At 39.0% G+C, this 9,651-nt stretch overlaps 4 protein-coding genes across 7 annotated transcripts; 2 read left to right on the forward strand and 2 right to left on the reverse strand.

The window, feature by feature from the left end:
- Positions 1-34: 34 nt before the first annotated feature.
- LOC111803154 (nicotinamidase 2) lies at positions 35-2,191 on the reverse strand. Of its 4 annotated transcripts, none has more exons than XM_023687444.2 (3): positions 2,050-2,191; positions 1,029-1,719; positions 35-128 (listed from the first exon to the last, which is right to left on the reverse strand). In XM_023687444.2, exons 1-3 carry the CDS (start codon positions 2,059-2,061, stop codon positions 103-105), a joined length of 729 nt encoding a protein of 242 aa, XP_023543212.2. In that variant the 5' UTR covers positions 2,062-2,191; the 3' UTR covers positions 35-102. The 4 variants fall into 4 exon arrangements, with proteins under 4 accessions (XP_023543212.2, XP_023543219.2, XP_023543224.2 ...); XM_023687451.2 differs by having other exon boundaries at positions 35-132; XM_023687456.2 differs by having other exon boundaries at positions 35-259.
- LOC111803176 (thioredoxin-like protein YLS8) lies at positions 1,716-6,599 on the forward strand. The gene is made up of 3 exons (XM_023687468.2): positions 1,716-2,160; positions 3,200-4,870; positions 4,999-6,599. The coding sequence occupies exons 1-2, from the start codon at positions 2,041-2,043 to the stop codon at positions 3,506-3,508; spliced, it is 429 nt and encodes a 142-aa protein (XP_023543236.2). The 5' UTR covers positions 1,716-2,040; the 3' UTR covers positions 3,509-4,870; positions 4,999-6,599.
- On the reverse strand, positions 4,118-6,078 carry LOC111803145 (chaperone protein dnaJ C76, chloroplastic). Its single transcript, XM_023687433.2, has 4 exons — positions 5,734-6,078; positions 5,405-5,661; positions 4,979-5,162; positions 4,118-4,878 (listed from the first exon to the last, which is right to left on the reverse strand). Exons 1-4 carry the CDS (start codon positions 6,076-6,078, stop codon positions 4,264-4,266), a joined length of 1,401 nt encoding a protein of 466 aa, XP_023543201.1. The 3' UTR covers positions 4,118-4,263.
- A 472-nt stretch (positions 6,600-7,071) lies between the features above and the next one.
- Positions 7,072-9,513, forward strand: LOC111808168 (BTB/POZ domain protein). Its single transcript, XM_023693994.2, has 2 exons — positions 7,072-7,651; positions 8,473-9,513. The coding sequence occupies exons 1-2, from the start codon at positions 7,181-7,183 to the stop codon at positions 9,343-9,345; spliced, it is 1,344 nt and encodes a 447-aa protein (XP_023549762.2). The 5' UTR covers positions 7,072-7,180; the 3' UTR covers positions 9,346-9,513.
- The last annotated feature ends 138 nt before the right edge of the window (positions 9,514-9,651 follow it).

The raw sequence follows: 9,651 nt of genomic DNA on the forward strand, positions 1-9,651 counted from the left end.
TCGGAAGATATGGAACAGACAATTGACAAATATGTAGGCGAAGTATGATGTTTTATTAAAATAAATTCCTTATCTAGAAACTTGTCATATACAATACTTATATCACTTGATCCACTCACCATGAAAACCTACCTGAAATAATAAATAACGATTTATATACGTACCTCAGTCTTGGAATGAAGTGTTCGAAAATAAGTAAAAAACCGGAGATCAAACATCTGATTTTTTTGTTGAAAGTCGAACTACACTCATGTTTAGCCTAAAAATCATTAGCATATCAATATTTTAACCCAAAATATAATAACTATGATTGTTATCATAGTATGCGAGGAGTAATCTTCTTTTTGAATATGAGAAAAGGAGAAGATCTAGAATGATGGAGAAGAGTTTGTCAGTTTAGCCAAAATAACTGCCTGCTCGATACATAAATCAAATACGGACTTAAAAACGCCATAATTTGGAGGAGCAGACAAGTCATTTTTGGCTATCAAACAACACTCTTCGTGTCATACTAAATCTCTCTTCGCACACCACATCAATGATCAAACCACTCCTTCCAAACTTTAAAAGGGATTTTTAAGAAAGAATGTAAGAAGAAGATAAGCCAAAGATGAGTCCCAGCAAACAAGAACTCAACCCAACCCTCCTCCATGTCTAGCTTTTCTTCTTCATTTGAACTCAAATAGTTGCAGAAACTAAGAGGGCTTGATATCTATTTATAGCTGTTTGCATGGTTTCAAAGAATATATTCACTCTTATGAGTTGCATGGGTTGACTAAATCAGCTAGCTAGCTAGAACTTTGGTTCGTATAATTCTTTTTTTCTAAAGTCAACTCTACGTTGACAAATGTCCATTTCAATCAGCCCCATGACCACTAACACATATTCTATCAGCTACAATCACTTGTACATTCCAATTGCTAATTGATTAACATTTTAAAACTAATTATTAACCAACATTGAAATGATTCCAACTATTTTGGAGAAAATAAAACTTAGTAGTAGATAAGGCATGGAGTTTCAATTACCTGAAATTTCTTGGAGCCTCTGGCAATCCACCAAGTAAGCGAACCCATAAGCCAAATTCTTCAATGTTGCCTCATGTAGCTCCAAGTCCACCGTCGCCGTCGCGTCGGTGGAGAAGAACACTCTGTACCCTCTAACGAACGCCTCACGCGCCGTCGTCTCGCAGCAGATGTTCGTCATAACCCCTGTTACAATCACCTCTTCCACGCCCTTCTCTTTTAGGCAGTCTTCTAGTCGCGTGTTCCTGAACGCGCTGTAGGTGTTCTTCCGGATGACCTCGTCGGTAGCCTGCCGGTCGAGATTAGGGATGAGGTCGGCGGCAGGGGTGCCGTCGAGGATGATATCGCCGTCCCACCACTCGCTAAGGATGGGGTTGTCGGAAGCAGAGGCGTGGGCGTGGCGGGTAAAGATGACGGGGATGGAGGCAGCACGGCAGAGACGGATGGTGGTGAGGAGATTGGAGAAGATGGGTTTGGCCATGGCGGAGAAGTAGTTCTGCATGTCGATCACTAAGAGTGCGGCGATTTTTGGATTTGGGAGTCGGTGGCGGATCTCGTATTTCTTGTATGATGGACAGATTCCGCCGCCTGCAGTGGCGGCGTCGGCGGCGGCGGCCCTTGATTTGGGGTTATCCATCGTCGGTTGTGGCGATATAAGGCGATTTCGTCGGAATCGGAGCTCTGAGTTTGGGATCTGAGATTGAAGAAGACGAGGAAACCTAAATAGACTGAATTTTTTATTTTTTATTTTTTATTTCTTATTAAAGATTTTCTTCTCCCTCTAAAATTAAAAAATAATTAATTTAATTTAATTGATTTTGGAAGGGTGAAAAGGAGGTAACACGTGGAGCGAATGGATTGGGCGTGTAACAGCCAGGCAGTTTCGACGTCGTTCTAGAGGCTTCGGTTGTGGGAGTGCGTCGCAGAGAAGCTCTCCGTTTAAAATTGGGAGCGAAAATTTGGTGATTCTGAGAGAGAGAGAAAAAGAGCGAGGGAGAGAATTTAGGGCGTGGAGATGTCGTACCTGTTGCCGCATCTGCACTCAGGCTGGGCGGTGGATCAAGCAATTCTGGCGGAAGAAGAACGCGTCGTCATCATCCGCTTCGGCCATGATTGGGACGACACCTGTATGCAGGTAACCTCATTTCCAATCCCTAACTCTTCTTCTCCTCGCTTTCATCGCTTTTCATAGCGTCGAGGTTTTATGCATTTTCTTGCCGATTCCGATTCTCTTCGGTGATCAATATACAGAGGACGACGATTTTCTTGTTCCAAACTTTTCCCTATTTTTTGCAGAGATCAAAGAAAAACGAAGCTATATCTATCTATCTATATATATATATATATATAGAGTTCTTTTTTTCTTGTTAAATTATTATTTTCATTTAGTTCGTTCCATTTTTTATTATTTAGTTCAAGGTCTTGTTTATACTAGATTAAGAAGTATATTTTTAGTTAACAATTTAGTTTTTAATTTAGAAACAATAATTTAGTTTGTGAATTTTAATATATAAGGATTTAATTTTATATTTAACGTTGGTAATAATTTAGTCATTTATTTGGTCTCTTGCTTTAAAAAATTTACAATTTAATCTATATATTTCATAATTTATAATGAATTAATCCCAACTAAATATAATGAATTATTTATTTGAATTTGACACTTTTAAGTTGAAAGTTACTGATCTTTTTTAATTTTTTTTCGAGTTAAATTAAAAGTTTAGTCTCTAAAAAAAGTATATAATTAATTTATGAAATTTTAAGTTTGAGATTCAAATTACTCTATTAAAATTTCAAATTTATATATACACAAATTAATTTTTTAAAAGAAAAATTGAGTTAAAAATTGTTTAATAGTTATTATGATGTAGCACTTTTTCTTATTTATTCAAACATGGTAAACCCGTTTTAATATACTCGGTTTTATAGCACTAACTTAGCTTATTAGCCATCACTCTATGACTTGTGGCCGGGTGTATACAAATTTTCAAAGAGAGTCCATCTTTCTTATGTCAACGTTTTTTTTACTTTTAGACTTAAATGCATCTAATTTGGGTGCAGAAATTATTTAAAGAAAGTCAAAAGATTTATATAATTAATCTAAATTCCAGTCTCCAACATTCTTATGTTAATTGTTTAGTCACATTTTATAGTTTGATATGTTTTTGATGTAGATGGATGAAGTGTTGGCCTCAGTTGCAGAGACGATTAAGAACTTTGCAGTAATATACCTTGTGGATATCACAGAGGTTCCTGATTTCAACACAATGTACGAGCTCTATGATCCTTCTACTGTCATGTTCTTCTTTAGGAACAAGCACATAATGATTGATCTTGGTACTGGTAACAACAATAAGATTAACTGGGCACTCAAGGATAAGCAAGAGTTCATTGATATTATTGAGACTGTCTATCGTGGAGCAAGGAAAGGTCGTGGTTTGGTCATTGCACCTAAGGACTATTCAACCAAATATCGCTACTAAATCTCTGTTTGGATTGATCTTCAATCAATCCATATAGTCCATCATCATAAATTTAAGACCTCGCATCTTGAAAATCTGTACATTAACTCAAAAAATGGATATGGTATATTTGGATGTCATTACGTGTCTCAAAACATTTGACTCATTGATTGTAACCGCTCAAGCCTCACCACTAGTAAATATTGTCTTCTTTGTACTTTTTCTTTAAAGTTTCCCCTTAGCTAGGGAGAGGTTTCCACACCCTTATAAAAAGATGTTTCGTTCTTTTCCCCAATCGACGTGGGATCTCACAATAAGGAGGTGGATTTGGGAAGCCTACATCGATTAGAGAATGGAACGAGTGTCAACAAGGACACTAGGCTCCAAAGGGAGTGGATTGTGAGGTCCCACGTCTTCTTTATAAGGGTGTGGAAATTTCTCCCTAGCAGACGTGGTTTAAAAACCTTGAAGGGAAGTCCCTTTATAAGGGTGTGGAAATTTCTCTCTAGCAGACGTGGTTTAAAAATCTTGAAGGGAAGTCCAAAGGGAAAGCTTAAAGAGGACAATACCTTCTAACATACGTTGTGATGATGTAATGGACGAGCCGCCTAATTTGTGAGGAAATGGGTATGATACACAAATATAAAGTTTGTTTACCATGTCTAATACACTCTGCTTCTTAATTCTGTCATGTCTTTTTCCATTTTTATTACTGTACAGCTATAGCTATGTAAGCAACTTCTATCATCTGGATAGCCTTGCTACATGTGTACTTCTCAATCCCTAATCTTTCTTCCAATCATTTCTACCATTCCCATTACAACCATCCCAATGATATACCAAGTGACGCCTGTTAGCATAACCTGCATCCAGTGACTGTTAACCAACTCTAGAGCCATAGAACCGCCAATGTGTTCCTTTAAGCTGCTGGCACCATCATTTCTCATCATTTGCTGAATCGCAGCAGTTGCGATTATCGATATCGAAACTGGTATTGCCAACCTCATGGGGCTAACATGACCACCATCACCAAGGCCTCTTGGTTCTTTGGTAGGTTTGGTCTCCACTCTTGACTTTGAGATTGTGCTGTTTGGAGTTTGAGTTGAGGTTGGAAGTGCAAGAGTGGTCGGAACCCAGTAATCATCCTTGTGTATATATTTTGCTGTAGCTCTATTTCTGTCTTCAGCTTTTGCCCTGATTTGTTTCCTTGCAGTAACAGCAGCCTGAAGCCTGTTGATTTCTGGTGTGGATTTGGTGGCGATGTGCGTCAGGTTTTGGCCCTGTTTTGATCCAGGTCCAGCCGGCGTGGCTGTCTGCCAAAATAGCCAATTTGAGATTGATCTGATGGTCTGAATTGCAGCCAACTGAGCTTCATTCTCAAAGGTTGGCCCCTGTAAAACACCATTGTAGAATAAAGGGTATCATTAATTTTAAGCCATTTTGAGTTGGAGATATTGAACTTATTGTGATTAGTATCTATTTGGATCTAACCTTGGAATGCTCTTTTGAAGCTTTCTCCATAGCCTCCTTGAATCTGGCTTGGAATTTCTTCACGTCTGTGAAGATATTCGACACTCGTTCACCAGCTGCGTTGCTCATTCCAACTCTTACATTTCCACGCGGTTGCTTTGACATTAAGAACTCCAAGGCTGCTAAATCTGACCTTTCCACCATCCTGTATCGGAAAAAGAAGACTCTTATGTGGAGGATTATCGGGAGTGAGTCCCGAATGATCATGAGTTTATAAATAAAGAATATATCTCCATTGGTACGAGGCCTTTTGGGGAAGCCCAAAGCAAAGCCTGAAAGCTTATGCTCAAAGTGAACAATATTATACTATTGTGCAGATTCGTGATTCCTAACAACTTATAAAGCTAATCAGCCCAAGAAGTGTTAACTGGCTGAGTAAACACTCACGAAATGCAGTCAACTGGGCAAGTTTGAATAGCTTCCATCACTTTATATTCAGGATCAGCCCACTGTGCCACAACTCTAGCTCTCCCATACACAGATTCAACAGCAAAGGTTTTCCCGGCAAATAAAGCACATTTCAAGCAGCCAATACATTTCACTTCATCTACAAAAACCGCCCGTTGTTCGTTTTCCGACCCGAGCCACACTGAATAAACAGGGTTCCCTGTGTAGCCTCGAAGTTCTGCCATTTTTGCTTGCTCCTGTGGACATGTCAAAAACCATGGTCTCTGAATCGAATTGTACAAAGTAGATTAGTGTATTTGAGTTCTGACCTTATCATAAGCCAGCCTAGAACTAGGATCCGACAGAAGTGAATATGCTTCATTGAGAATGATACTCATGTCATGGCCAGCAGGTCCGGCGATGTCGGGGTGGCACTGCTTTTGGAGGGCACGGTAGGCTGCCTTGATCCGTGATGAATCAGAGGAGCTGTCGATGCCCAGAAGATCATATAGATCAAAGTCTGTAATTGAAGAAGCTGCCCTGCATGACAAAGTGTTGCCATAAGGCTTTCTGGAAGTTGAAGAGTTGTAGGATCCTAACTTTGTTTGAGTTGGATACTGTCTTGCGGTTGCAGCCGCAGTGTGTGTGTACAGAGGAAGCCATGAGGTACTCATCTTCCAAGCTTTCAAGAAGGATAAGAGAGGAGTTGTGAGATGATGGTTGTGAGATGGCTTTAGAAAAGTGGTAGGAAGATATTTTATGACGAAACAAGAGGAGGTGAGATATTTTGATGCATCCTATGAGACTACTCCTTGTGGAGACCACCCGTTTGCTATCTCTCGTATGTACTATTAACGGTGTAAGATTCGACTCTCGATCGAAAAGAAAGTGTTAATAGGTCGAGTTAGAAAAAGTGAAGGAACACAGAAATTGAATTGGATTGACACGTTCTTGATGTCTTGGAGCTCCTTCGAGAACCATAATCCACCTCCCTTAGGGACCCAACGTCCTTACTGGCTACATACTATTGTTGTCAGTCTCACAGTTTTTAAACACGTTTATTAAGGAGATGTTTCCACACTCTTACAAGAAGTGCTTCGTTTCACTCTCCAATCGATGTGAAATCTCGCAATAACATTGTACGAATCAAATGGGAAAGTTCTAAATATTCCGAATACTTTAAAGTTAAGTATAATTGAAGTCGGTGTAGAAGTTGTACACTAGTTCAAATAAGTCTGCAGGTTTTACATGGAAGTTTGGACACGAAGCAATGCACTTTTTGGACATTTCACTTCATTACAAAGCACTTTCTCCAACACACACAACAATACTCCATATTGCCGCCTTTAACCCTATCCCAAACACATGCCTTTCCTCTTCCTTTAAGTCTTCATTTATGTTATATTTAAACCTTACTTACTATTAATCACTATTTTTTAAAAAGTGTCTGCTACATCTATATACTTTTAATATTATCTTATAAGGCCCTAAACTATTACTAAATATTGATCTTTAAAAATATAAATAAATTTATAATTTAATATTAATTATGAGAAAATAACGACAAATAATTTCCGACATATATTTTAGCCAATTATCATATTAATTTATTTAATTAAACACCCCCTTTGTCCTCCTTTATTTCTATATATATCTTATAATTCCTCTGTTTACGATTACTTTGAAGCTCTTATTTCCAGCTTTCATCGGCACCACCGGAGAAGCTGAAATTCCGTCCGGCCGTCTCTGTTTATTTCTCAAACCTCTCACCTCTCAATGGCGGCGAATGGGTTGGATTTAGCCTACGCCTATAGAAGAAAACCCTTTTCTTCTTCTTCGTCTCTCCTGAACTCGTTTTTCATGTCCACAGTCAATATCGCCGCTAATTCGCTCGTCTCCGTCGCCTCTAATGCCAAAAACGAGCTTTCCGGCAGGAAATGGCGCCCCGCCGACCACTTCCGCTTCATGCTCATGCTCACCTCTTGGTTTACGGTTTGGGTTTTGAGAATTGTCATAGATTGGTTCCCTATTGCTCTCGCCCCTTCTCGCCGCCTGCTAAATCGTATATGCGGCGGCGGTGGGTCTGGGAGTTCGCCGCCTCTGCTCTTGCCGCCGCCGTCTTCCGACCCCTCGTCGGCGTTGGTTCCTTCGCCACTGGCTTCGCTTTCCAAATTGGATTTGATTCCTTTTGAAACTGTTGACTTCGGCGGTTCCTCTGTTAAGCCTCTTACCCGAGCTCTCTCTCAAGTAAGCCTTTTTTTTTTTTTTTTTTTTTTTTTTTTTTTTGATGAATTAATTAATTTTCGAATTTTTTAATACAAAAATTAAAAATTTAATATGAAAAATTAATTGTTGCGAATAAATTTCAAAATCAATATTATTGTAATTGAAAATGTGATTTTGTTTAAATTAATGTAGAAAATTAATTAATTTACTTTTGAACACCTGAAAAATTAATAAAAGCTTTAAAATATTTTCAATTTAGTAAATTTATTTTGTAATATAGATTTATTAAGCTTTGGGATTATAAATAATAGTTTAGATTGGTTAATTATAGAAAATTCCAAAAAAAAAATTAAATATAGAATAATATTTTTCAAATGGTAGGAAAATTTTAATTTAATTAGGGATTGAAATTGACCAATTATTAATTATTAAACAAAAATTAACCAAAAATAATGACGAGGTTTTCTTGGCCTCGAATCCTGTGTTATGGTTTCACTGAAGTTGGGGCGATGCGGCGGCATGAATGGTTCTAGTTATGCCACGTGTCATGTTCATGGCTACGATGAAATGACGTGTCAGTTTCTAATTCTTCGTAGTTTGCGGTTCTCGCCACGTGGATCCATTTTGGAGAAGTTGGGTCCACATGGGTTGGGAATGTTTTCTTTTTTTGTGGTAAATTATAAGAAGTGGATAATATAATTACTTAAACTATAAATTATATTTACACCAATTTAAACTTTATTTTAATTTGCTATGATTTTCCACTAATTTTAATTAGTCGAGGCTTAATTGGAAGTTAATCCAAACTATAATTTAACTAAAATTTGAAATGAATGGCGCAGATCTTAGCGATCCTGAACGAGATGCCGGCAAGTTGCCGGAAGTACCAATTCACAATGGCAATGGCAGAGAAGATGATGGACGAAAACGCCAAAGGCGGCCAGTTCGAGCTTCTGCAGGTGAACCGGTTCGCCCTCTCCGCCGCCTTCGCCCGAACCTCTACGCTCCTATACGACTCACTCAAGCGGACCAGAGATTTCGAAGAACGAACCAGAGCCGGCTCATGGCCGTCGCGGATCATCGCCGCCCTCCCATTCGGAGCCTACGTCACTCCGTACCTTAAATTGGTGGATCTTGCCGTGAGTGCCGTCGGCACCATCGTCCCCAAGGCGGAGTCATTGAACGCTAGGAGATCGGAGACGGGAATCATGGAGGGGGAATTCGGCGGCGATGTGGTAGCGGAGAAGCTCGGTCAGGAGTTAATTTGGATGACGAACAAGCTACGGGAGTACGGTGCGGTGGATGAAGCTATATTACAGTGGAGCTTCGCCGGCTGCCTGGCCTCTGTTTCCGTCGGCTGTAATCCGAGAATCCAGTGGTGCTTCGTCAAGATCTCAGCGACTCTGTTCCAGGATCTGGCGGGGAAAGAAATGGAGGAGATGATAACATCGGAAGTAAAATTCAGAATGCTATCGCTATGGCTGCCATTGCTGTGCTACGCCCGAAACGGATTAACCTTCCCAGCGCTGATGAGGTACGAGAAGGACGAAACCGAAAGAGCCGTGAATCAGATCATCGGAACCTTGCCGCCGATGGAGCAGGAACTCGTCTTAACCAATTGGCTCCAAGATTACGCGATCTCCGCCTCCGAATGGCCCAATCTTCAGCCGTCTTACGATCGCTGGTGCAATTCGACTCGACAACTCACCGGCTGATCGGTGGATCCATGGAAGAATTTGTTTTACTTTTTACAGATGGTTTGAAATTTGTGAAATATTTAATTGTATTGAATAAATAGTTAGGGTTCAGATTAGTTTAATTTCTCATCTTAATTATTTATATTTAAATATTTTTTTAATGTTTAAATATAAATAATTTTCAAATTGAAAGGGTGTTATTTAAATTATTTTAAAAAAAAATAAAATTGGGTAGTTTTTTTTTTTTTTCAATGACTGCTTGAAAAAATGAAATATATATTTAATTTGTATTGACTAAGTTTAAATTGAATATCATACATATTT

The sequence above is a fragment of the Cucurbita pepo genome, chromosome 1, assembly GCF_057944985.1.
Source record: "Cucurbita pepo subsp. pepo isolate OVF chromosome 1, ASM5794498v1, whole genome shotgun sequence".
NCBI classification, from domain to species: Eukaryota; Viridiplantae; Streptophyta; class Magnoliopsida; order Cucurbitales; family Cucurbitaceae; genus Cucurbita; species Cucurbita pepo.

Excerpts from the sequence above, each read along its gene's own strand:
- LOC111803176 (XM_023687468.2), top strand. The coding sequence starts at position 2,041 with ATGTCGTACCTGTTGCCGCATCTGCACTCAGGCTGGGCGGTGGATCAA. Across the intron at positions 2,161-3,199 it reads GGGACGACACCTGTATGCAG|ATGGATGAAGTGTTGGCCTC; the intron begins GTAACCTCATTT and ends TTTTTGATGTAG.
- LOC111803154 (XM_023687444.2), bottom strand. Across the intron at positions 129-1,028 it reads GAGGCTCCAAGAAATTTCAG|GTTTTCATGGTGAGTGGATC; the intron begins GTAATTGAAACT and ends TATTTCAGGTAG.
- LOC111803145 (XM_023687433.2), bottom strand. The coding sequence starts at position 6,078 with ATGAGTACCTCATGGCTTCCTCTGTACACACACACTGCGGCTGCAACC. Across the intron at positions 5,662-5,733 it reads CTAGGCTGGCTTATGATAAG|GAGCAAGCAAAAATGGCAGA; the intron begins GTCAGAACTCAA and ends ACATGTCCACAG. Across the intron at positions 4,879-4,978 it reads CTTCAAAAGAGCATTCCAAG|GGGCCAACCTTTGAGAATGA; the intron begins GTTAGATCCAAA and ends GGTGTTTTACAG.
- LOC111808168 (XM_023693994.2), top strand. The coding sequence starts at position 7,181 with ATGGCGGCGAATGGGTTGGATTTAGCCTACGCCTATAGAAGAAAACCC. Across the intron at positions 7,652-8,472 it reads TTACCCGAGCTCTCTCTCAA|ATCTTAGCGATCCTGAACGA; the intron begins GTAAGCCTTTTT and ends TGAATGGCGCAG.